Below are 27,890 nucleotides of genomic sequence, written 5' to 3'. Positions count from 1 at the left end.
ACACACTCAAATGTCTCTATTCGCGTTCACATAAACAATTAACAGACAAGACAGAGGACAAATCTTTCAATTTATTACCAAACAATGTCCCACTTATTCTTCCGCTAGCTAAAGCTTCAACTGGCATCATAAAACCTTCCTGGCCCAGTACGAACACTCAAGGGATCCCCCGTGTTGTAGAGACCAACACTGGCAGAGACAGAGTGAGTATGAAAAACGAGGCCTGGACACAGGTCAGCACTTCCTAATACAGCAGTGATGCCAAAGTATTCGTCTGAGCGAATCGTCAGCAGTTCTTGTGGCCAAATGCATTCACTTGTTCCTAGTCACCACTACACAAATGTATTTGTGTCTTTGTACATGTACTCTGCACAATGACAATAAAGTTGAATCTAATCTAATCTATGTAATTTACAGGAATTCATCCAGACATTGGTTGAGAAATTCTATTAAGTAAAGTCAAGTCAGAGTCAAGTAAACATACACATGTACACACACACCTCTATTCACTTTCATTTACTGACACAATATATCAACACTGAGGACAACTCTTTCAATCTTTTACAACATAATCTATTATTACTACACTATGTTCCGTTTTGAATTCCTCTGCTACCAAAGACTTCTGGTTCCTGGCATCAACTAGCATTATACTTCCACATTTCAAGGAATCTGCCCAGACATTAGTGGCAAAATACACAACAAATGCAGGTGTATTGCTCCTCTATGTCCTGCATTAACCAGAACATCTGAGGCAAGCCAACTCCTCTAGTCCCCTGTCATTTATTAGTCACCCTAACTGACACGCCGCAGGTCCACAGAGACTGGCCTACTTCCTGTCTGTGGCCTTTCACTCTACCTACTGTATGCTCAGTCAGACCAAAGCGCGTATTACCCAGAATGCTTCTGGTGCCCGCATGCGCTCCTTTGGCTTCCTGTGCCCCAGTAACCTCTATAGGAACAGGTGATTATACTCTTGTTAGTCTCCTGTTAGTGACCTCCTGCTGAGTAGCTCCTGAGTAAGCCTGTTAGGAGCACGGGACTGCACCGTCCCTTGCTGCGGCCTGACTCACAGCTAGGATTTGTGTCTCTGATGGCGCCCACTACTGTGGCTGGGGGATGTGTCGGCTACAGCTGATCCCATGAACAAGGCCAATAGAAGCTTTCGTATGTCAGAGGGAACTTCCAGAATAAGCATGTCGTCCGCGGTCCGCCAATCAGAGAGTTAAATAGTTTTTTTCGCTGCTCCAAGAAAAGTTGTGATTAGTGCAGGCTTGATTGGTTCTGCCTTTGAGTTAGTTATACGTATTTCCTAATACTGAGGATTAATTGTGACTTCAGCTCAGCATGACAAGCAGATGACTAACAGGGAAAGGAAGGGGGTTTTCAGTATTAAAAGAAGCATGATGTCTGATTTGTAGTTATACAGTATCAGGGTATGAACAAATTCACCAGCCTTTCATAAGGTCTCAATGTCTGATTCAATGCTTATGCTGAGATTAAATTTTATCTGGCAGTGAACAATGTATGTCAATGCCTGTGGTGTTAGAAATAGTATCACCTGTGATCGGGGATCACTAGACTAGGCTTGGGAATCGGTTCCAGGTATCGGTAAGGAACCGGTTCCAAATGTTCCGATCCATCGGAATCGTACACATCCAAACAATTCCACTAACGATTCCAATACAAAGCTTTCTTTTCAGAAATGTTTACTTTTTTAGAAATTTTAAAGTATTCAACTTCTGTATTGTTATTGCACACTTGATATTCATTCTCTAAAACCACTTTAAATTAGACATTAAAAGCCAACAACTCTCAAAGCCATCCTATAAGTGTTCAGCAAATGGTACAGGAATCAATATGGGAATCGATAAGGAATCGCACCGACAAGCAGAATCGACAATGGCATCGATATCGATAATTTCTTAACGATGTCCATCCTTACACTGGACTCTTATCTACGAGGAGGCAGAGAGGCCATTCTGTCTGGATCGCAGGGTCTGCAGAGAGTCCACTCTGTCTCTGGACGTGACCATGTCTGTTATGACCCTGGGACGTATAGCACAGAGGACACACTGTACTCACTTGGAGATTGAGAGAGAGGGAGAGCACAGGGTTCCTTAGCCCTCAGCAAGCACGAGAGGATCATGGGGGGTAAGCAGTGAGCACGCTGGTGTCCTCACTTACATTCAAAGGGAGGGGAAAAGGGAAAGACCTAGAGACAGGAATGGATGGATAAAGATGGATGGGGGGGGGGCACTACACAACGACAGACTGATTTCACAGCCATGAGAAGACTTGTATGAGAGGAAAACCCTGATTTCTCAGGGTTTGGGTGTTATGTAAGGATGGCACTTGTATATGCACATTTTCATTAGGTTAAGTAAGTGAATGAATGTGAGAATCAAAGTCATGTTGGTGCTATACATGTGACTGTATGGGGAAATGAAAGCCAGTATTTGCTTATAAATAATATAAGGGAGGAACTGAAAGTGGCATCTAATGTCACGTGACTAAACTAACTCAAGTGTACATTGGAAAGAAGGCTAAGCTTGTCTCTGCTAACTGCTTTTTTAGAACATGGGAGTCAGAGTGCAGTTCTCAAGTCTCTACAACTGTTAAAGACCTGGCCTTATCCGATCATTTCTGTGTTCTTTGACGTGTCTATGTCCCCACACACTCAGAACAGATCTATGATGGTAAAAAAAGAGAATCATAAATGATCAGACAAGTGCTCTTATTGAGCAAGCACTTTCACAGATGTCAAGTCTACTGTCAGACTCAGTAGAAGACTTATTGGATCACATTAATTCAAAAATGTTTGCTAATAAAATAATATTATGGATTACATTGCTCCATTACAATTCAAAAGAACAAACAGAAAGCGCCATAGAAGCTAAATCCAGCGTTTAAACTACTAAAAAGATGTAGTAGAGTAGAGTGTAGGAAAACTGAAAGGCAATGGCGTAAATACAAACTTCATATCCACTATGAAATCCATAAAGAGATGCTCCGCACATATAACTCTGAAATATGCAAAGCAAGACAGTCTTTCTTCTCTAACATAATAACACTTGTGTACTATTTTCAAACGTCGAAAAGTTAACAAATCCCCCCTCACTAGTGCCTGAACTTCTCTCAACTAATTATGACCGCCGCTATGACCGCCAGTTTAGTCAGATTATTTATTTATTTATTTTCTTTTTCGCATGACCAAATTTCCGTCAAGGATTCCCGGGACACTAAAAGACCGGGGTACACGAAACTTGGTGGGCATGTAACCCGACATGGATACCATGGAACCATCATTTTCCGTTTTGATCTGTAGCCCCCCCCTGCTGGACTGGACCCCCCGAAAGGAGGGTAGGGCAGACACAGTTTTCTTTGAATATCTCGAGAACCGTAGGGTTTAGGAGGACCATTTTTTTTTTGTATGTTGATCTCAAGGGGCCATGTCAACCCATTCCATAACTCATTTCATTCAGTTAAACACAAAAAAGTAAAAATGAGGTGTTGTAATCGCAGGTATCTGTGACCTAACATAGTCAAAACTGCACGAAATTGGAAGTGTAGGATCATTATGACACCCTCTGAATGCATGCCAAGTTTCGTGGAATTCCGTTCATGGGGGGCCACACAATAAATTAATTTATGTTACTATACACCAACTGGCCTGTAGGTGGCCGGAGACAGTTTTCTGTGAATATCTCGAGAACCGTAGGGCCTAGGAGGTCCACCTTTTTTTTGTATGTTGGTCTTAAGGGGGCATGTCAACCCATCCCATTACCACTTATTTCATGTATAGCGCCACCTAGTTAAAAATTAAAAAGCAAAAAATTAGGTGTTTTCATCACAATATCTCTGGCTGACATGGTCAAAACTGCACGAAATTGAAAGTGTAGGATCATTATGACACCTTCCGAATGCATGCCAAGTTTTGTGAACTTTCGTTCATGGGGGGCCTTACAATAAAATAATTTATGTGTACATTTAGTGACCGTACACTAACAAGGATTCCTGGGACACTGAAAGACCGGGGTACACAAAACTTGGTGGGCATTTAACCCCACATGGATAGCATGGAACCATCGTTTTTCGTTTTGATCTGTAGCCCCCCCGCTGGACTGTAGGGCAGACACAGTTTTCTGTGAATATCTTGAGAACCGTAGGGCCTAGGATGACCAATTTTTTCCGTATGTTTGCCTCCAGGGGTCATGTTAACCCATTCCATGTGCACACATGTGCATAAACAGATACACACGCACACACATACATTCACAGTAATCATACGTATGACACATACTCACACAGTAGACATATGTACGCATGCATGCACATGCACAAACACACATACGCAGACAAACACACAAGCACGCACGCACACACACACACACACACACACACACACACACACACCCACACACATAAACATAAACGTGCACAGAAATACACATGCACACAATTCAAGAATTTCTCAGAATTATGAACAGGCAAGATGGGGGTGGGGTTGTATAAAATGAATTTTACATGTGAAATCTATGAAATAATCATGTTTTGGTACTTGTTGTCTAGCAGATACCAGTGAGAATTGAGTGTGGATAATGCAATTTAGTGAGACAGTTAGAATCATATAGGCCTTTCAGCGTGAGTTATTTTTGTGGAAAAAATGTGCTGGACTGGGCGGCGGTCATATTTTGTACCGCTCTGCGGTACATCTAGTTTATGCATTGACTTAGCATCTTTTTTCAAAAGGTAAAATTGACAAAATCAGACTCAACATATCTGCTTAATTACTAATTCAACATCCGGAACTTACTACAAATAGAGCTGAACTCTGACATTAATTTGATGTCAGAGTTCAGCTTGATAGACTACAAAACACTCGAAAAAATGGTACAGAATCTTAGCTCTTCCACATGAGGCTTAGACACTCTGCTTACCAATTTCTTCAAAACTGTTTTTCACCTTATAGCAGCAAATGTCCTTCACATTGTATATGTATCATTGCTGCCACTTCTCAAGAAGAATAACCTGGATATCCAATCTACCTTTTATTGTCAAAATTATTGAAAAAATTGTCTTTAATCAACTAACCACCTTTCTCACATCATGGGTATCACAACATCAAATGGGTATTTTCATTACTTTCAGTCAGGTTTCTGGGCAATTCACAGCACTGAAATTAAGGTTTTCAATGATATACTCTACGCCTCACTACAGATTCAGGTAAAACCTTAGTCCTAGTGCTACTGGACCTTAGTGCAGCATTTGACACGGTTGGTCACAATATTTTACTACACAGACTAGAACACTGGGTTGTATTTACAGGCATAGTTATCAACTCAAATCATACAAGAAAGGAGCTTCTTTGTTGTCATCGGCAACTGTACCTCAACACCAACGTCCTTGACCTGTGATGTTCGGGATCGATCTTGGGGCCACTATTATTCAACCTCTATATGCTCCCACTTGGACAAATCATCAAAAATAATTTGATTTCATATCATAGCTATGCAGATGACACACAAGTTTACATAATTCTGTTGTCAAATTACTATGGTTCCCTAGAATCTCTTTGTCAGTGTATTGAACAAATCAACAACTGGATGTCTGAACATTTTCTTCAGCTGAACCAAGACAACACTGAAGTAATTCTATTACAAGGAGGAAAAAGGAGGAAAGACTTGGGAGGAAAGGGTTGCCACTCTCCTTGACACAAAAGGGTTGAAAGCAATAGATACTGTTAAAATGTATCTCCAGCAGAGTTGATTACTGCAATGGGCTTTTCACAGGCCTTCCTAAAAATACTGTACTAACAAAATGCAGCAGCTAGGGTTCTCACAAAAACTAAACATTCTACTTAGAACTGACATTCTAATTCTTAAGTCCCTGGCTTCCAGTCACAGAATTGACTTTTAAGCACTACGGCTTGTTTATAAATCAGTAAGAGAAAAACCTGTTAGTAAAACCTGCTGTTAGAGCTAAACATGGTGAAGCAGCTTTTAGCTGCTATATGCGGTTCAGCTCTGGAACCAACTTCCAAGAGCCATTTTAAAATCTAGACCAAATTGTTCTCAGATGCCTTCTGTTCAGAGGCGGACAGAGTACACAGCTTCATTACTTAAGTAAAAGTACAGATATCCTTTGCTAAATTTTACTCAAGTACAAGTAAAAGTACAACAGTCAGATGTCTACTTAAGTAAAAGTACTGAAGTACTTGTTTTTAAAAGTACTTGAGTATCAAGAGTACAAGAGTAGCCTACATTTTCTAAATATTGCATTACTACTACCACAGTGCTTACATTTATGTACAGAAACGTCCTACATGGAGTTATGAAAAATGTTAATGTTAATACCTTGGAGAATGTAAAATGAATTGGAAGTAAAATCAAGTAATTTTCATCATTTTACCATGTTGCCAGGGATGGGCAGTATTTCTAATACATGTATTTAAAATACGTATTTCAAATACAAAATACTATTTTGTTATTGAAACACTTGAAGCGAAAACTATCATTAACTTGTTCAGAAAATTGAAATAGTCTGGCGAGGTGGGGCCACAGGTTGGCACATTCCCGGGATGGACCTGCTGCGTCTTCATCCATTGTTTCGTCCATGGTTTCATCTCTTATCTAAATCTGACCATGGAGTTGACTTTGGCGGAAAGCTGAAGGTGATTGCTGATAGCCAATCAGTGGCGCCTGCACAAGCCAATCACGTTTGAGAGGGAAGCAACAAATTGAGGGTTTCCGAGATTTTTCTTTTTTCCTTTTTTTTAGATGTAGTAACGGGTACTCACGGTTATGGATAGAAATGTAGTGGAGTAAAGAGTACAATATTTGCCTCTCAAATGTACTTGAGTAAAGTCATGAGTACTCCCCAAAAATTATACTCGAGTAAAGTACAGATCCCTCAAAATTGTACTCAAGTACTGTCAAGTAAATGTACTCCGTTACTGTCCGGCTCTGCTTCTGTTAACTGCACTGAGTTACAAATTCTGAATCTGGCTTTAAATTATTCTACCTTATGTCTTTTATTTTGTATTTTTAAATATTATTCATTTTTAAATGATTTTACCTTGTGCATTTTTATGTTTTCTTTTTTATTATGATCTTTACCTTTTGAACCATTCTTTCACTATTGCCCTTCTATGCTTTTATTTGCTATTACGGTTTGCTTTTGTTTATGTAAAGCATATTGAATGATCTCTGTGTATGAAATGCGCTATATAAGTAAACTTGACTTGACTCAAAATCGTCCAGCTGCAGCCATTAACCCTTAAAGGTGTAGGTTTTTGAACGTTCTAAGTTCCGCAACAATTGAAGGTTCTAAAATTCTATGTTGAATTCAATGAACCCAGATATTCTTTAGAATGTTCATTTCTCAACATTCCCGTCACACCGGTGTGACGGTACTCCTTTAAGGGTTAAGGGGCATTCCCGTGCTTATGGAACACTTGGAATGGAATGTACTATGGTCATTATGGGCCGCAGCTGGACCCTCCTCTCAGTTCTACTAGGCCTCTACTCAACCTTACCACATGGTGTCACTATAGAGCCCCAAAAGATACCCAGCATCAATAATGTCCATGGTCAATTTATTTTGGGGTGTTGTATTTGTATGTCTACCTGTATGGACTGCACACACTGACTCAGTGTTCACTTAGATTCATTGGGTGATTGGTGCGGGAACCTATTGACCGTTTCATGAGAGTTCCATTATCAGAATCATAGTTGTTCCCACAAGGCTTCCGTTTTAAAATTCCATATGTTATCTTAATGAAGCAGAAGTAGATTGGGAACAAAGTAAAACGTTCAAGCATTGTTTTTGTTTATGTTGTTGAAAGGGGCCTCAGCGCCTGGTAAGGTGGTTCAAACTGAGAACACTGATGATGGGCTAGGCCCGAAATGTTTGTCAGCCTACCTTTTGCTTCGGCTTAGACGTGTTTTCGGCACTTAGATTACATTTTTGATATCATACAACCCTTGTGTGCGGTCTTTTCTTTTTCTGCTTTTTGACTGAACTTTTTTTTTATCTATGCAACGGGCGAAACATCTGTTTGCCACTGAAGGCCTAGACTTACATGTCACTATAGAGCAGCTAACATACAATAGATGTAAACAGACCACATTTTAGGGTTTTGCAATGGGTGCCACAGGGAAAGGAACGCTCATTCCTGTGCTCCAGACTAAATGTGGGGGCACATGTTACCATTGTCACTGTCATCAGTGTCACTGCTCCTCGTCTGCTAGCCTAAGATAACAGAAGCTTGTTATTTCAAATTCAGAGGGAGGCTCCACAAGTCCTGCCTGACTGAGCAAAGGGAATCTTAACGCATCTGTCCCTGGAGTTAGTGAGGCCCTACTGACTCTTACATATAATATATAATAATAAATACTCTATAAGTAGAGCAGCTAGTTACTTAAGTTGGAATTGTAGGCCTATTATCTGAGACAGTTTATAAATGTGACAGTGAGGTGATTCATAAGTTTTGCTTTTTCAGGTATCTTCACTTAAGGACATGAGGAAGGGCAGCCTGCCATGCCAGTCGCTGCTCCACAGCGAGGTGACACGGAGACATGCTCTTTAGTGGGTCAATTAAGTAATGGAGCACTGCTACTGAATCACCACTAGGAGGAGACTGTGGGGACGCACATGCACTCAAGCTAAGGAAGGTAGCGGCGCCATTTTAATATAATATATATTTTTTATTTATTGTAAAACACTGCATAACGAGGACGTACAAAGCTAACGCACGAGTGCAAAAAATGAAGCGTGAGACGGCTTATGGTGCCTGCCGGTGGTTTTGTAATGAGATAATAAAAATGATAGTTGTTGCGTCATCGTCTTGAGCTTCATGATTGGTAGAAGCAAGACTTGTGAGGCGGGGCAAGGACGGTGTTGACGTCAAACCCTCCTCAGAGCATGCGTGTAGCTCATCCCCGTGTCCGTGTGTATGAAAGGCAGAAAACCCCTCGGTACAGCTCTTATTGCGCTACGGACACCGTGTGCATCTGTGAGATAATATCTGGAATCTACTTAATGAGAGTTGATCTTTGGTGGTTACTCACGCCTGAGTTAGAAGGTCCAACTTACTACACGACACACAAGTCAAGAGTACCAGCAGAAGACCCGCCACGGGAAACCAGAGAAAAGGAAAGGGGAACCTTTCTAGCAGCTCGGTGTTCTCTGAGAACAGGTGAGGAATTCTGCGATATGACACATGCTTGATCAAATTCACCGTTTACTTTCAATGAAATTGCTTTACGAACCAGATACATTGTCTTTGTGTCCTTTCCACACTAAGATAGGCGGTGGTTTTGGTGTAGCGTACATCATATGGTCGTACTGAAAACGCGGCACTGTAGGCTACTAGGGTAGTGAGGCTATGTAACACCATCACTTGTCAACATAACGGCGCTGCGTAACGTCAGTGTCCAGTTTTTTTTCTCAATAAAGACTCAGTCCCAAACGGCTTGCAATATCCCACGCTATTTCTGAATTCATATTGACTTGTGGATGAGCGAACCCAGTCATGTAGCCCTCAAGGCTGTTAGATCCATCACAAGTGCGCAGTGAGCGACAATCAATGTTTGGTTAAAACGGAAATAAAAGGTGGTGAATAAAACAGTCATTCACACATCTACCGCTGACATTTTAGAAATACGTAAGTTGATGTGTGCATTTCACTAGGCTATAGTTAATTTCCTTCAGTAGGCTACACGAAACAGATGCACATAAAACCTAGCCTGCTACGTGGGTGCGCATGGCCGGTCAGGGACCTTTTTGTCCTCCTCACAAGTAATTAGGGGCCTCCGTGGATATTTTATTTAAGATGTCAGTAAAAACCAACACACTGCTAGATACTGCGCTGAGACATTCTCAAATATTGTTGTCACCCTCCGTGTAGTCTGAACTGAGGGCTAACATCAAAGATAGCTTTCGTCAACGTACTTCCTATGTTAAGAACAGGGCGCTTATCATCGGGAGTTATGTTAGCCTTATTACCGGGTGGAAGAATTTGAGTTCAACGCTTATATATAGAGTATAACGCTATCATACGTTGGCCAAAGCTTTGTGGAGCTAGTTTGTAAGCTATTCATCAGCACTTTGTTATCGACCCAAATGGCTTCGGGGGGTTATCGCGCGCCCCGGGTAAACCAGCATTTTACCTATGCTTTCCAGACGTCCGCTGTCAACCAGACCGCCAGTCCCTGTTCACCCACAACAGCAAGTTTTACCCTACTCTTTGCAAATTGCAGGTTGGGTATTACGTACCGTTAGAAGCCATTATTCAAGTGGACACGCAGCACCAAAATTGGGTCGTAGGCCTACTAGTAAATTGCTCGCCCTGGTTGTCATCATGTGACAAAGATTAGGCTAAGTTACATTAGGCTAAGGACAGCGCTACCAGATCATACTTACGTTTTAAGTTATTTTGCAAAACATCAGGAAAATATTTTGGGCGAAACAAGCTCGTCCACAGGCCGGCCAACTTCACACAGTCAGGTGCCCCAATTAGTGCTTAGTTAGTTACTCGTCACTTACTGTATACGTCACATAATAGCTCAGCCAACGTGATTGATGTGTCCATGAAATCCGCGTTGGATGAAAACAAATGTAACCTAGAATAAGTATTTACTCTTGTCCTAAGGGTAACTTAACCCTAGGTTGAGTTAGACAGGATAACGCGAGGTTGTGTAAACGCCTAGCTTTCTATTGTCTCGTTAGTTACCCTTAGCGATATAAAGTCTGTCCATATGAGAGAGAGCAGGATAATTTCATAGATATATGAATCAAAATAGATTGATTGTGGTTAGCCAATGTAGCCTAAACCAAGCGCTCAGACTGTGACTTATACGTCTGCTTCTGAGTCAAGTGTCCTGGCGTTGTGTAAACTTAGTAGCCTAACCTACGACTATTCTCGATACAAAGACGTGCCATTATGAAGAGGCACACCATGGCTTTCTATCACCCAGGATCAGGTTCAGATCGCTATGCAACAGATCGGCCTGTCCATCCAGCTTCTGCTAGTGTGAATCGGCGTGAAGGGGGGCTGAGGACGAGGAGATCGCGGGCTGATGCGTGCGCCCATGCATGGATGCGAGCTGAGAGCGTGTACCAGTATCAACAAACCGCCAGCGCGAATCTAGTTTAACATCTGAGATATTACGTAATACATACTGTACCACCCATCCGATTCGTTAATTTTAAATCTGCCCGTCTCTCTTATTTCGTCTCCAATCATGCAGGCGCTGCTGCCCGTTTGACCTCTTCTGCATGCCTAGACCCTGTATAAGCCGATAGACTTCAAAAGTCTAGATACCAACAGTTCAAGTCAGTCATTGTCGTGTGTTGTTCATCAAGTAATCATGTTGGCCCTAGTAGTTCCCATCGTGCCTTTTATATTTTGATTGTTTATGTTTAAAGTCTATTTCAGAATCAGAATAAAGTTAGATTTTTTTCCAAGATTTCCTGGGTGTGAATATAAATGATCTGTAGAGTAGTGTAGACCCTGAAATTAATGTGTTCCATTGGAAGCCATTTTCATAAAATAAATGGTTTAATTTGACTACTGAGACTTTATGGATGTTGGCGATGATACTCATCATAGCCTACCTCATGGTTGTACTGAGTAGCCGTTGGTCAGAGGATGGGAGTGTGTCAGTGGCCACTCATGGAATCCTCCTCATTTATTTTCTATTGATTAAGTTGTCACAGGAGTGTGTGTGTGTTATGAGACAGATGGCACTTTTCTCTTTCCTTGTTAATCCCCCCACATCCGTCCCTTGAGACAAGTGGACAGAAAGCTGAACCTAAACAGTATTCATGTAGCTGTGTAGGAGTGACACACACACACACTCACACACACTCGTATGAACCCAGTGAGATGCCACCATCCCTCATTAACCCCAGAGTGACCTGCGCCCCCCAGCGCTTGTGGCAGGTAACTAGCAGCTGTTTCACCAGAACTTTCATGATGTGTCAAGAGCTGCCCAGCGGTACTGAAAGTGTGACCGAGCAGTCACCCTCTCTCCTTTACTGACCTTATCTGACATCACATGATGTTGCGTAACTGTAGTGCCACTGTGTTTAGAGAACACGTGTGCATAAGAATACAAAAAAAAAAATTGTGTAGCAAAGGTGCATTTCATTATTACAGTGCATGAAAATGCACTGTTCTGTTATCCGAAGTCTTCTTCTTCTTCTTCTTCTTCTTCTTCTTCTTCTTCTTAAATTTCTGTGTCTAATTCAGCTTCAACGTAGAAACTTCGTTCAAACTTTGTAATATAGGTATTGAAAAGGAGACTTGAGGAATGTATGTTTCACTTTTGTAAACTTTATACTTTTTGAGATATTAATAAAAAACTAGAAAATGTAATTTCGAGGAAATTACCAGTGCATGAAAATATTAACATAAAATGCCAAACAAACTTTTATTGGGAAACAGTTGTCAGGAGTCATAGTTGATAACAACTGACAGTTGAAATGGCTGAACAGTTAAATAGTTGAGTAGTTTAAATAGTTAATAATAGTGAATTATTGTAGTGAGGACATGTATTTTGAAACAGTTGTGGGCAGAGGAAATAGTAGTCTTAAGAGAGCCAGATTGTATGCTTAAAGCCCGAGACAGAGTATATAGTTTAAAAGTTGAATGTAGATAGTGTAATGGATGTTGATAGACAGAAAGTTGAATGGATGTTGATAGGCAGATTGTTTAATGGATGTTGATGTATAGTTTAATGGGTGGATGAGTGAATGGTTTGAAGAGGATGAATGGATAGAAAGTTGGATGGAATGTGCCTTATATCCTTGTAGAATGGAGAGACACAGAGATAGTTGGCCTAGTTAAGCAGAAAGCAGTTGATACAGGTGCAATCAGTTTAACTGGCCCTTTGATGGGTCCTAGTAGTGAGCAGCTGGAAGTTGATACAGGTGCAAATCAAGTTAATTAGTCCATTGTGATGTCATAGTGCAAATACAAAGTCTATGGGGAAAAATAAGCTTGTTTTTTATTAATATCTCAAAAAGTATAAAGTTTACAAAAGTGAAAAATACATTCCCCACGTGTCCTTTTCAAGACTTATGTTACAAAGTTTGAACGAAGTTTCTACGTTAAACGGTTAAAGCTGAATTAGACGCAGAAATTTGGTGGGAAGAATAATAAGAAGAAGACTTCGGATAACAGAACAGTGCATTTTCATGCACTGTAACAAGCTTATTTTTCCCCATAGACTTTGTATTGGGACTATGACATCATAATGGGCTAATTAACTTGATTTGCACCTTTATCAACTTCCAGCTGCTCAACTAGGTCCCATCAAGAAGCTAGTTAAACTGATTGCACCTGCATCAACTGCTTTCTGCTCAATTAGGCCAACTCTCTCTGTGTCTCTCCATTCTACAAGGATATAAGGCACATTCCATCCAACTTTCTATCCATTCATCCTCTTCAAACCATTCACTCATCCACCCATTAAACTATCCCATCAACAACCATTAAACAATCTGCCTATCAACATCCATTCAACTGTCTGTCTATCAACATCAATTACACTATCTACATTTAACTTTTAAACTATATACTCTGTCTCAGGCTTTAAACATACAATCTGGCTCTACAGATCCTGTTCAACTATTTCCTCTACCCACAACTGTTTCAAAATAAATGTCCACACTACAATAATTCACTATTAAATAATTTAACTATTTAAACTACTCAACTATTTAATTGTTCAGCCATTTCAACTGTCAGTTGTTATCAACTATGACTTCTGCCAACTGTTATCAAATAAAAGTTTGTTTTGCATTTTATGTTAATATACAGTATGTTTATATTTTCATGCACTGGTAATTTCCTTGAAATTACATTTTCTAGTTTGCATTGTTAAAAGATTAGTGGGGTTCTGCAGTTTTACATTTTAAAGTAAATTTAAATGAAACGCATTTTCTAGGTTTGTTTACTTGAACAATAATGACATCGCTGAAGACATATTAGCTAAGTGCCGTCTATGCCTGGCTCATAGCTATGGTGCTGATAAAAGCTAATAAAGGCATCCAGCTGTCAAGTGATATAACAATGTTATAACAATTATACACACCCTTATACAACACTGATTTCATTGGCCACTGAAGATGCTGATCCATATGGTTACTATGATGTGCATCACTTCTGTGACCGGAAGATATTTCTGGCATGTGGAGATCCAGTATACCAAAACACTTACAGAAACAGTATAGTACACACACACACACACACACACACACACACACACACACACACACACACACAGGTATCTGTTTTTTGTAATTCTTTTGTACTGATCTGGTTGCACAGACATTGATACAGCAGTCTAAATAGATGGAACAAGTCAGACAATGCAATCATATCATCGACCTCATTGAGAACCTCTCTGATCCAGAGAGGAGTGCGTTATTGAAATAACATCAGCGTAGTGTCATGTCCATTACCGCTATTAACGGCCCATTTAGAGTCTAAGAACTGAGGTGGAAGTTGATCTTTCTCCCCATGAGACACAAACACATTTGGAGACGGAACTCTGACAGACAGAATTGTTTGAGGTTTCCTTGACGACAATAGAGTGTGGCTATGGGAAGATTTCCGAAACAGAAACGGCATACAATGGGCACACCTGTTGCCATCCCAGCACTATGAAGGAAAAAAAGGCCCATGAAGGAAAAAAAAAAACTTTCTGATAATAAAAAAGGAATCTCAGTTTTCAGCTTTTTTGTACAGCATTGAAACCCCTTACTGTCTGCCTAGGATTGGAGGCTTATGTTGAGCTGTTGTCCCGCTAAAAGCCCATTCCCCTTAGGTGAAACCTTTTGGACAACACAGATATTCTTAGCGGTGAACGTTAGCCTTTGAAAGCCCAGGGGGATGCTTATTATCTGTTCACATCTCTTCTGTGATGCCTGGCCATTCAATTACTCATTTATCCCCCGGTGGCCACTGGCACTGGCTAATGGCTATGCCCATGGTTCTAGATATGGGGTTGACTGCGGAGGTCTGACCACCGTTCTTAATTGGCAGAACTATAATTTTTTAAGATTTGATGCCTGCGCAGTTCCTCTGTGGGACCTCATCACTCGTCACTTAACCAGGTAGCATTCACCTCCACCGTGGTCTGTTTATTACTGTGAGCCTTTTCTACAAACAGTGGGCCCTCTATAATCTAGTAGTATATACAGTAGGAGCTAGGTGGAGATGTGGTAGTGTTGATGCCTAAGAATTGGTTAACCAGGGATTGAATCCCGACCCGCTGTTACGAGTTTGGATAAAAGCGTCTGCTAAATCCCACTCACTTTATTTAAAATCCCAAGACTGCCCGGCATGCCTACCCCCCCCAAGACCCCCCCCCCCATTGCTCATAATATAGTTGGAGAACATAATCTTTTGGGCTAAGCATGGCTTATGTACTTTAATCCATAGGCATGTCTTATTCAATATGGAAACAACTTACACATGCATACATTTCTGCCATTTAGCATAAATACCATTGACCCAGTCCCCCACTGGGCAAAGCCGTAGAATTAGAACAGCCAGGTAAGTGTGTGTGTGTGTGTGTGTGTGTGGGGGGGGGGAGGGGGGGGGTCGGGATGGGGGCTCTGCTAAGAAACCTACTGTACTCTCACTAAGGCTGGTATACATAAGCTGGTTTTCATGGAGATAAGTGGTAGCCTACTATAAAAAGACCCCCCACCCCCACCCCCACCCTGCTGGGTACCATGGGGTGCTCATGGTCCAGGTTTAATTTGATCCTCCTGGGCGTATTGTAGCAAGCAGCCAAACTGGCAAAACCAGCGGCCTGGGGAGTGAAATTGGAGTTGGTAATTTCTGCCTCCCAGAGTTTTCTTTTCTAACTAAGAGTAAGCTCACCAAGCTGCTTCACAAACTTGTTTCCTCCTTGCACAGCTTTTGAAGAATCCTCCATGGAACTCCTTTTAGGGTTCCAAATTCCGGTTCTCTTTTTGGAGCAGACGGCTACAGTCTTTCACTCTTTGGCTGTGTCTACATTAAGCCGGGTAAATGGTAGTACGCGTGTTTTGAGGGGATAACGATCTCTGTCCACATTATCATTTTCGTAGCGTTTTTTAAAATCTCTAAACATAGAGATGAGGTTCTCATGCTATCTGATTCATCGTTAATCATCACCCATCTTCCCATCTCCTCCTCTGGATGTAAAGGTGATCTTCCCACCCTGCCTGGCGATAGCCCCTCTTCTCCACAGGTGGGCTGCTCCAGGCTTTCACAGCTCAGCATGACCCTCGAAGGTGGTTTTTCACTGCTTATTTATGTTGGCCTGTGGACGTGATGTGCCCCTTCTGCAGGCTGCTGTACGATTGGTCCAGAGGAGTTCTGTGACCTTCATGCTCCCAGTGGAACACCTACTGTACGCAGCATTCCCACAGTCGGGGAAGACCTGGAAAGATCTCGCATTCCAGGCCTGGAATTTCCAAAGGCATATATTGTAATTAAATGTTTTTGGAAAATGTTTGACTTAGAGTGTGGGAACTCTGAAAATTACATATTGCATGCTATATGCTGCCTTTTTTTAGAAGCGTTTTAGCTATTCTCTCCCTGAAGACAACTCATGACTAAATGGTGTTTCAAGTTTTACAATAAAGACTCAGAGATGTTGTGATGGAATGCTGGAGTGGTATGCTGACCAGCCCCATATATGACCCCACATTGGCCTGTGTCTCTAAACCATTGGCTCTCTAGAGTTGTGGTTGTCTGGACTCCAGCCCAGCTGAAAGGCCACCGTGGCACGCTGGTGTCTTTGAAGTGCTTTTGAATGATTTTGGGTCTCCATGAACCATAGAACAACTTTCAGTAAACTGTATCGGTGCGCCCTCACTCTCTGGTCAGACGGTCTTTAATTATACTATGCTGTGCTACATAGGAGGTCATTCTTCTCAGGAGTCAAGTCCTTTCTGAGTTGTTGTGTTTACGTGTGTGTGTGTGTGTGTGTGTGTGTTCCTCTCTGAGAGACATCCTCTTTGAGTAATAGTTTACTGTATGAGGCGTTCAGGTCCCCATGCTGTCCCTGATGAAGATTCAGTAGCACTATACCGTGCTATGTCTTCTTTACACACACCACACACAATATACACACGCTGAAGGGCCTCAGTTAAGTGATTATAATGGCAACCCTTGCTGGGTCATACTCTGTTGGCGTCTTAGACGTGTGTGTCTTAGACGTGTGTGTGTGTGTGTTCCCTGGTTTTTAAGTTGGGAGTATTACCAGCTCCCTGTGGTCTGGCCCTCGGTGGGTCTTGAGTTGTGGCTGGCGGTGTTGGGAGTCGTGGCATTCTCAGCACCCTGGAGGGTCTTTGTAGAACCGCCACAGCATTGCGTGCGCGTGGCCTTGGCGTGGAGTGGCTTAATTAAAAAAGGGAACATTTCAGCCTGTTAAATTGGTTGAAGGAATGTGTGCATGTTGCCATGGAAAAAGGTCAGTGTCTTAGCAACAAGGGTGCCAAGGGAACCCCCCCACCCCCACCCCCTTCCCACACCCACCCACGTGTGATTGAGTGCCGGGGTCCAGCGTTGTCGCTACGAGAGAGCGAAAAGAGTAAGACGTGTGTGAGCCCCAGCCAAGTCAGTCATCACCAGACCAGCAGGCGGCGCTGTGTCTGCGGCAGTCACTCCGGGCTGAGACTGAGGACCAGTCTCTCTCACACACACACACACACACACACACACACACACCCACACAACACTCACCTGCCCTGACATCTCTGTCGTCCCTGTACTCCCCACGCTGCCGATCTGTGTGAACATGTCCAGAGGGACTGCGGACGAAAGTGGAAATTTGGTGGTTTTTTTTTTTTATTAAGCTGAAAGGATTGGCTTGGTCAGGCTTAGACCGAGAGGCAGACAGAGCCCTCTATTTGCAACTGAGAGTGAGTCATGTGCAATGAGGATGATGGATGGACCAGCATGCATGTGGACCACTGCATGCGCAGTTTGCGTATATGAGAGAGAGAGAGAGAGAGTATTGATTCTGTGGTTGCATGCGCACACACCGCAAGAGTCATAATTTCCACACAGAAACACACTCTCTCGTTTGCTCCTTCTTAGCCCCTCCTCTCTACCATCACCTACACTGACTATAATTCAAGAAGACTACTTTTTAAATAGGAGCTCAGTTTTAAGAATGGGTCATCAGTTAGATTTGGAAACACAAGGCTGCATGTCTAGCTGTCGCCACAAATTTAGCAATAGTTCATCTCATTTGATCTTTCTTGAGCTCCGTATAAAAACAGAGTCTCTCCTCGTTTTGTTTTTAATTAACAGCTATTTGTGGGAAGAATTTGCCTCAGTGGAGACCTAAATGAATTAGGCGATCAGGCAAATTGAATTCAGAGCCAGGAGACCTTGGATAAGAGGAATGGGCCACCGCGTCGTGGGGGAAGGTATAAGTGCTTCTGTAGAACAGGGACCAGTGTAGTCGTAGAGATAAATGATTGGATTAAAACCCATTTCTTGCCCATGGTCAGAACTAGACGTGTCTGACTGACCGTGAAGTAGAACAAATAGTTTTATCTTATTATTTTCACACAGACAGACACTTTTTTTCTTTGGGTTCTTAAAGCTGCAGTTGGCAAGTCTGACAGATTGAGGGGACTTAACCAACATTTTGAATGTTTACAACTCTCATGCCCCTTCCCCACTACCACCAAGCACCCTCTCATCGAGTTTGTGCTCGTCAGTGCGCACCAGACTGCAGCAGACTGTGATTGACAGTCAGATCTCACACAGCCCTGCTCTGATTGGACCAGAAGAACCGGGAGCTGTGGATTTTGCAAAACAAATAACAGGCTCTAGGTGGAGGAAGAAATGCGGGTTTTTTTCTAAAACCGGCTGATTTATATTGTTTTGTTCGGAGCATAGTGTCGGTTTCAGTGAATATGATCAATAAAATCTTGCCAACTGCAGCTTTAAGACTTCTTCCCTTTCACCTAGAGATATGAAATGTATAGGAGGCAGTGTGGCACAGAGGTGTCCAGTGATAACTGCAAAAAGGCCGCCCGTCACTCAGTGAGGTCACTCGGCCTTGATGTGTGAATCTAAACAAACACTTTTCAAACACTTTTCTTTGCTGTATGTCTTAAGAGTTGGTTTGACTTGTAAAGCTTCATCAAGAAGTGTAGGCTACGTCTAACCAAAAAATTCCAAAGGCACACTGCTTTTATAGTTAAAAAGCCTTTAATTTAGGTGGACTTACGCGTTGCGACAGAACATGTCTTTATCAGAGCACTTTTCTTTGCTTCCTGTAAGTGTCTGTTCATAGATGGTGCGCCTATCGCATCTAACATACCAAGACTGCTTTAGATTTAACATTGAGCATACCAAGGAGTGCCTTAATCCGGGTTCACATTGTACACGGCATGCGCTGTGCTCGCCGCTAGGTTGCTCTTGGTTGAGGTAGCGTCCCAAAGATTTTTGTTGTGCTTGTCGCCGGGCTCAACACAAAATACCTATGATTTCCACCGCGCTGTGGTAAAAGGTCAACATGGTTGACCTTTTACTGCGGCACTTGCAAGAATGGCAAAGCGGTAAAATGTGTTTTTTGCGCGCTCAAGCCATTAACAATAATGGGTATGATGGCTTGCACGTACAATGTGAACCCCCCTATCAGATTAAACATGGAACATGCCGTAGGCTGTCTTAGATTTAACATCAAACATACTAAGGGTTGTCATTCAACATACCAAAAGACTGCCTTATATTTAACCTCGAACATACCAAGGATTGCCATAGCAAAGACTCCCTTGGATGATCGAGATAAATATTTAGTGTGTGGACGCACTGGTGATCTTTTTTCTTCATCTGATTGATCTGTATTAAGTGGGTTTGGCTTTTATTTTTGTTTTATTTGTTTTGGCCCCTTCGGTGGCTGACCTTGAACTATGAAAGGGGAAACTTACCTTGAACTATGAAAGAGTATGAAATTGTAAACATAAACTGAACGATCTTCATTTCCAGAGTTGTTGACAATTGCAAGATCATTACTGTTGATCCATAAAGAGGCCTTAGTGGCCCTGAGCTTTCATAATGGGGCTGCAGCACACACTTCTACCTGAGTGGCAAAGAAAGGACCTTATGGGTCACGCTGCGTGTAGGCACACACACACACACACACACACACACACACACACACACACACGCCCTTATGGGTCACGCTGCTTGTAGGCACACACACACACACACACACACACACGCCCTTATGGGTCACGCTGCTTGTAGGCACACACACACACATACACACACACACACACACACACACACACGTCCTTATGGGTCACACTGCTTGTAGGCAAACACACACACACACACACACACACACACACACACACACACACACACACACACACACACACGTCCTTATGGGTCACGCTGCTTGTAGGCACACACACACACACACACACACACACGTCCTTATGGGTCACGCTGCTTGTAGGCAAACACACACACACACAAACATACTCACACACACACACACACACACACACACACACACACACGTCCTTATGGGTCACGCTGCTTGTAGGCAAACACACACAGACACAAACATACTCACACACACACACACACACACACACACACACACACGTCCTTATGGGTCACGCTGCTTGTAGGCAAACACACACAGACACAAACATACTCACACACACACACACACACACCCTTACGGGTCACACTGAAGTAGATGGTGTGGACTACTACAGGATGCCCCTGAAAGGAATCTTGGTGGTTTGAAAACTTTCTCCCCCAGATACAGACCTGGGATCTTTGTAGTTTGAGAACATATTCCCCCAGAAATAGAACTGGGATCTTGGTGGTTTGAGAACATATTCCCCCAGAAATAGAATTGGGATCTTGGTGGTTTGAGAACATATTCCCTCAGAAGTAGAACTGGGATCTTGGTGGTTTGAGAACATATTCCCCCAGAAATAGAATTGGGATCTTGGTGGTTTGAGAACATATTCCCCCAGAAGTAGAACTGGAATCTTGGTGGTTTGGGCTCATCATCTGTAAGTGACATCCATTTAAATGAGGTTTCGTACCCTGACTGATCAAGAATAGGTGTAGTATGTCTGTAAAGTTCAAATGGCTGAAACTAGACAATCCTGTCCAATGTGTCTTGCAAACAGTAAAGTGGGCTTAGATGGGATACCATCTCCATATCGGGTGTGACCCTCTCTGTTCTTCTGCCCAGGCACTGGGTGTGTCCATACTGCCAATTCTTCATATGGAATTCTTGACAAACGTGTTCACTCATGTTGCAGTAGCCATACAGCAGGTACAGTAGAGGCTGTAATGTGTGTGTGTGTGTGTGTGTGTGTGTGTGTGCGCACGCGCGTCTTTGTGGCTGTGTGTGTGGCCGCGTAGAAGGTCTTTTGTTGCATACAGTGGGCATGGGGATGACTTTAAACAAAGTCCTTTGTTGGGTACTGTGTGTGTGTGTGTGTGTGTGTGTGTGTGTGTGTGTGTGTGTGTGTGTGTGTGTGCATGGGGATATGGGGCTAATTAAGAGATTAGGAGTCTCCCCCACAATAGCTACCAATACGCATGCACACACATGCACGCACACACACGCACACGCACACATACATGCACACACACACACATGCACACACACACACACTCTGACCTCCTACAGCATCAGCCACATATCTTCTCTTCAATTCTCTCTGTGCGTCTTTGTCTCTCTCTCTCTCTCTCTCTCTCTCTCTCTCTCCATCTGTTTATTTCTTCCTATCCTGTATCACCTTTTTTATTTTCACCTTCTTTTCCTCTTTACCTCTGATCCCTCTTTTTTTGCTCTTCCTCTCCATCTGTCTCTTGTCATCAGTTCTTTGGTGGTGAGGGGTGCATTCAGTGTGCAAAAAAAAGGGTAATTACACTTTAATGATCATTGAATCATTAAACCCTTTTCACTTTTCTCATTTCCTGTGAGATTGGCCTTCCCCTGAGGTGCGTGTGTGTGTGTGTGTGTGTGTGTGTGTGTGTGTGTGTGCGTGTAAGATAAGTCCTGGAGGACTGTGAAGGACCCTTTTCTTTTTTTTTTTTTTTTTTGAACTTCCTTTTATTTTATTTTCACATCAGTCATACAATGCATCAAAACAAAGTCTTATATGACATAAGGTTGAATAACAAATATGTCAGTCTTAGGATCAACTACTAAAAGGATCAAATACTTAAAGGCTGATCAAATCATTCAGTAACTTTATACATTGTTATTCCTAGACCTGCCTTCAGGTTCCAACAGAGAAGACACTAAAACAGAAACAAAGACAGACAAAGGCATAGAAAAAAAAAAAAGTTATATTAAGTGGAGATGTAACTAGTGTTGCACGGTGTATCGATACTAAAAAGGTATCACGATGCTTTCACGCAAAAAACAACACGATTTCCGACGTTTTTAGAATCTATACTTTATTAAAATAATAACGGTCTGTGTGAACTGCTGCTCTCACTGCTCCTTGCACGCATCTAGGCAAGTGGGCGTGTCAAGCAGGCAGCTCTGAGTGAGTGAGTGAGTGCGCAGCAACATCAACATAGTTATTTGCCGACAGTCCTCGGCCTTGTGGATAAAACAAAAAATGATGTGAAATCTGGAACTATTTCGGATACATCGCGAATAGTGAAGGCAAGCCATCAGGTACACAGAGGCCTGTTTGTAAAATATGTTTCAAAGTCATTTAAAAGCAGTATGCTACGCATGGAACTTGGCTAAACACCTCGCAGACATATCCCAACATTTTTAAAGAGTTCAAAGAACGACAGGTTAACGAATATGCTATAGAAAACACAACTACATGGTTAGTGCTAAGTTCTTCTCTTCTGTTTTGTGAAAGTGAAACGAGTATGGTTCTCTGGGATAAAGCGAACCTTCCTTCATCAATGAATTTTGACGAGACATAACGAGCTGTAATCATAGGGTGCTAACGTGATGAAAGCGCACTGTTCACACCAGAATAACCTTACCAACACTACCAAACAATCTATTTCATGTTCGGTCAGTACTACTGGTAAAATTTGTCATGGCATGTAGACTGCAATTTGTTCAATAATTATTGCCCAAATGTAGGATAGGCTACCCGAAATGCGCTAATTAAAGCCCACAGCATATTACCATCAAAGCATGTTGAGTCCTAATAATAATAATAGCGGCTTATTGTTACGTGGTAGCAAATCATGTTATCAAAGAAATAGACGTAATGTAATGCACACAGATATATTGCAACAGGTAATGGTGTAGGCCTATCTGACGAAGACCTGAGTGGTTGGAATGTCGTACTTGTACACTGGGCGCAAAGAAGACTATCCACATTTTTCCCTTTGCAACTGTCAAATAAATCCCATGAACACGGGAAGGCCTAGGGTAGCCTATACTGTACATCAGATGGCCTAAAGATTTGGCCCCTCTGCATAGCATTCAGTGATTTGCATGCAGTAATTTCAACACTGACCTTGATCTAGCCTAGTTTGGCTATTTAATGCTTCTTTATTGCCAAAACACAACACAACAAATGAACTATAACAAGGACTTAATCACACAAAGTAGGCCTACTATTTTACAGACCATAAAAAATAATACTTATGTAGGAAGTTTAGAACCCAGAATTGACCTGCACACTACAAAAGTGCACCGAATTCAACGCAAATGACTCAATACACTTGGAGGAGGTATGAGTCCTTTCTTTTCCAGATATCTTAGGATTTCACCGTAGTATCGTTTCAGTATCGAGCATTGTGATATTTATGGCAGGTATCGTATCGAAGTCATACTTTTGGTATCGTGACAACACTAGATGTAACACAATAGAGGTCCAGTTATTGAGAAATACTTCTGACTTTAGCTGTAACACTGCAGTGGTGTATTCCATGTGATACACCTCTTGGACTCTATCCCTCCATTGGACTATAGTGGGGGGGCTGCGGCTTCAACCACGAGGCTGTGATGACTTTATTTGCAATTAGCAGAAGTGTCCTTAACAATTTTGTAAGGCTACCTTCCAGGAAGTCCTCTGGTACTATGCCGAATAAAAAATGTATTGGTTCCATCGGTAGGTCTATAGATAAGCATTGCTTTATTTCTCTCTGTATATTTTTCCAATATTCTAATACTTTTGGACAATCCCAGAATATATGTGTGTGATCCTCAAGTAAGCCACAACCCCTCCAACACTCAGGTGAAGTATTACCCCATCTTGACGTAACAAGTAGTGTTCTAAAATATCTCATTTTCAGCTTCCAACCATATTCCCTCCAACTGAGGCTATTTGTTACCTTATGCCCTTGTTCAAATGAAGTTTCCCACTGTTTGTCAGATATAACTGTATTCATCTCCAGTTCCCATTTTTCTTTGATATCCAAGTTGTTCTCTCCCAGATCTTCTTGTGATGCCTTATATAAATGTGATATTATTTGTTTTGTCACTGTTCCCTGTATAGTTAAAATTAAAAGATGCTCTATTTTAGATGGTAGTGAACAAAGGTTTTCCCATTCTTTATGTTTCTTTAGATAGTCTCTTATTTGTAAAAACCTGAAAAAGTCTTCATTTGCTAAATCATACTTTTCTTTAATTTGTTCAAATGACTTTAATACAGTTCCCTCAAATAACTGGTCCAAGACTTCCAAACCCTTGTCCTTCCATCTTTCAAAACCCTTGTCTAGTCTTGCTGGAATGAATTCTATATTTTTAGCTATGCTTATGGCTCTGGATATGGTCATAGGTGATTTTGTATTTTTAACCCATATGTTTGTAAGCTTTTTCATCCTATTGGTGTCTAAGTTAAGGAATGGGAGGGAGTTCAATGGAACATCTAGACATTCAGACTGTTCCATTCCTACCCAAACAGTATCTTTTTCTTGAGATACCCAGGAAACCATGGATCGTAATTGGGCTGCCCAGTAATATTGTTTCAGATTAGGTAAATTCAGGCCTCCGTTGATTTTTGTACATAGTAATCTTCTGAGTTAAATCTAGGGGGTTTGCTTTGCCATATGAATTTAGAAAACCATTTTTCTATAGTGGTGAAAGTAGCTGAAGGGACAAGAATAAGCAAAGATTGAAAGAAAAAGAAAAAGCAGTCTGGGGAGGATGTTCATTCGAATAGTCTCCACTCTTCCCATCAAAGAAAGTGGCAACACTTCCCATCTTATAAGATCTGCTTTTATACAATTCATCAACTTCCCATAATTGTCTGTGAACATATTTGTTAGATCTGTAGTTAGAATTATTCCCAAGTATCTAAATCTTTGTGATCACCTATGTAAGTTAAAATGTCATCTGCATATAGTGATATTTTATGTTCTGTATTTCCCATCTCATAAATAGTTGTGACCCATCTTCTACATTTTGAGTGAAAGCCCATCCCAGACAATGTCTTAAACAAAAACTCCCAATTCACAGTGTCAAAAGCCTTCTGTGCATCAAAGCTTATAAGCATTGATGTCTGTTTATTTTTCTTTGCACAGGTAATTATGTTTAAAGTTCTCCTTATATTATTAGCACCCTGTCTGCATGGAATAAACCCTGTTTGGTCTGACTTAATAAGTGATCCAATATGTCTTTGAACTCTTTGCGCTAAGATGCTTGTCAACAATTTCTGGTCATTACATAACCGGCTAATAGGTCTGTATCCTTCGCATAGTGTTGGATCTTTTCCTTCCTTGTGTATCACAGATATGATGGCCTGCGACCAGGTCCCAGGAGGGTTACCCTTGGAGAGAGCATATCTAAACACCTCAGTTAACACTGGTGCTAGGTCATTGATGAAGCACTTATAAAATTCTCCAGGGAGACCGTCAAATCCTGGGGATTTATTATTTTTTAATCTCTTTATTGCATTTCTTATTTCTACATCTGTTATCGGTGATATCATTTGTGATGACGCTTCCTCTGATAATGTGGGGAGCTTTACATTTTTAAGGAAGATGCTGGTTTTATCAGTTGTCATTTGTGACCTGGGTTCCTTATATAAATTGTGATAGAATGTTGCAAATGCCTCTACCACTTCTTTGGGGTGTGATACTGTTTTACCAATTGTTGGATGAACTATTTTGGCGACAGTTCGGTTAGCTTGGGCTTTGCGAAGTTGAAAAGCTAAAAGACGGCTAGCTCTGTTTCCATTCTCATAATACCTCTGTTTAGTAAATCTCAGAGCTCCTTCTGCCTTCAGTGATAACAGTTTATCTAAGGCTTTTCTTGCTTCTTTAAGTTCAGTAAAAACATTGCTGGAGCCTGCGCCCTTGTGCTGCATTTCTAACGATTTTATTTTATTTTCTAGCTTCTTGCTGTTCCTCCAGTCGTATTCTCTTCAGTTTGGATGAAACCTGTATAAGTTCCCCTCTCATAAATACTTTTGCTCCCTCCCATAGTATTATAGGGTTGACTTCCCCATTATCATTTATCTCAAGATATTCTTTTAAATGTTGCCTCAACTCCTCAACAATTTCAGTGTTATTCAGTATTGATACATTCATTGTCCTGTACTTAAAAAAAGAGTGCGTTCCTAAATGTAGTTTCAACATGACTGGAGCATGGTCACTTAAGGTTATCGGTTCAATATGACAGTCAATTATCTTATACATATATTGTGGAGGAATACAGAAACAGTCAATTCTAGAATAACTGTTATGCACATTGGAGAAAAAAGTCTTTCCCCTTGGGATTTTTAACTCTCCATGAATCTACAAGACCCAACTCAGAAATGAAATTATTTATCATATGTGTTTTAGGGCTTGGAGGTCCCTTTTCTATAGGCATCCTATCCATCTTTCCATCTTGTACTGCATTAAAGTCTCCTCCTATTATCAACATTCCTTTGGAATTATCTGTTCTAGTATTTGCCAGCTCTTTGAAAAAACTTGGATCGTGCTCATTTATATTCATTCAGAATCGAGAATTCAAGTTCTCCCACACTTCCCACCACAATTACAAATCTTCCTAATTTGTCCTGCACCACCTTTTCAGTACTAAAAGCCAAAGTTCTATTTATTAAAATGGCCCCCCCTCTTTTTTTTCCATGTGAAGCACTATATACTAGACTAACCCATTCTCTTCTTAGTTTCACATGTTCATTGTCATTGAAATGAGTCTCTTGTAGCAGAGCAATTGAACAATGTGTTTTTTTCAACTGATTGAATATTTTTTTTTTTTTTTTTTTCGTTTTATAGGATAGTTTAAACCATGGACATTATAACTGACATTAACTTATCCATATAGACGACTGTACCCCTTCGTACCTTTTAATATAAACACCCTTTCTTCTATATAAACATAATGCACGTTATATGACTGCACTGGTATACCGTTAGTATGTAAAATCAAACATTGTAAAGAACAAGAACACAAAATCAACAGGAAGAGAAAACTGACTTCCTAAAGCCCGACTGATTTAAAACGCATCAGATACCCAGGAGAAGAGCTTCCCGTTCATCACGTTCCACACGGATACCCAGGTCCATGAGAGTTTCAGCTGCGTCCCTGAGGATTGCGAAGGTCTTCACGCCGGAATCTAGATGAATTTTTAACTTTGCTGGGAATGGTGATTTGCACTTTAATGTTCTTCTCTTTCAGTTGCTTTATTATGTCCCTAACTTGTTTGCGTTTCTTCTGGGTGTCCGCAGTGTAATCTTGGTCGAAGAAAATTTTCTGATCGTTATATGTCGCTCCTCCACAACGTTTCCACCCTTCTTGAATTACCATCTCCTTAACCCTGTAGTCCAGAAATCGGACGATAATGGACCAGGGTGGGCTCTTCGGGTCTTTCGGCTTCATGGTTAGAGAGCGGTGTGCTCTCACTATGTTGAAGTTCAGATCCCTAGGCAACGCAAGTGATGTTCG

The 27,890-nt window shown here is 41.5% G+C and overlaps 1 protein-coding gene and 1 long non-coding RNA gene across 3 annotated transcripts in view; one reads left to right on the top strand and one right to left on the bottom strand.

Moving 5' to 3' along the window:
• Positions 1 to 1,655, bottom strand: part of LOC121715720 — a 23,010-nt gene extending 21,355 nt beyond the window's left edge. Inside the window, exon 1 of the long non-coding RNA XR_006033670.1 lies at positions 1,579 to 1,655. This is a non-coding gene — a long non-coding RNA (uncharacterized LOC121715720). The remainder of the gene's footprint in view (positions 1 to 1,578) is intronic.
• Positions 1,656 to 8,926: 7,271 nt separating this feature from the next.
• slc23a2 (solute carrier family 23 member 2) overlaps positions 8,927 to 27,890 on the top strand; it is a 77,142-nt gene continuing 58,178 nt past the window's right edge. Inside the window, exon 1 of one of the 2 annotated variants that reach the window (XM_042101600.1) lies at positions 8,927 to 9,199. In XM_042101600.1, coding sequence (XP_041957534.1) covers positions 9,043 to 9,199 — 157 coding nt within the window. In that variant the 5' untranslated portion in view covers positions 8,927 to 9,042. The remainder of the gene's footprint in view (positions 9,200 to 27,890) is intronic. The other variant, XM_042101601.1, reaches the window with a different exon arrangement.

This window comes from Alosa sapidissima, chromosome 8 (genome assembly GCF_018492685.1).
Source record: "Alosa sapidissima isolate fAloSap1 chromosome 8, fAloSap1.pri, whole genome shotgun sequence".
Taxonomy (NCBI): Eukaryota; Metazoa; Chordata; class Actinopteri; order Clupeiformes; family Clupeidae; genus Alosa; species Alosa sapidissima.
The sequence above is the reverse complement of the archived record's forward strand: the minus strand, read 5'-3'. Positions and strand labels throughout refer to the sequence as shown.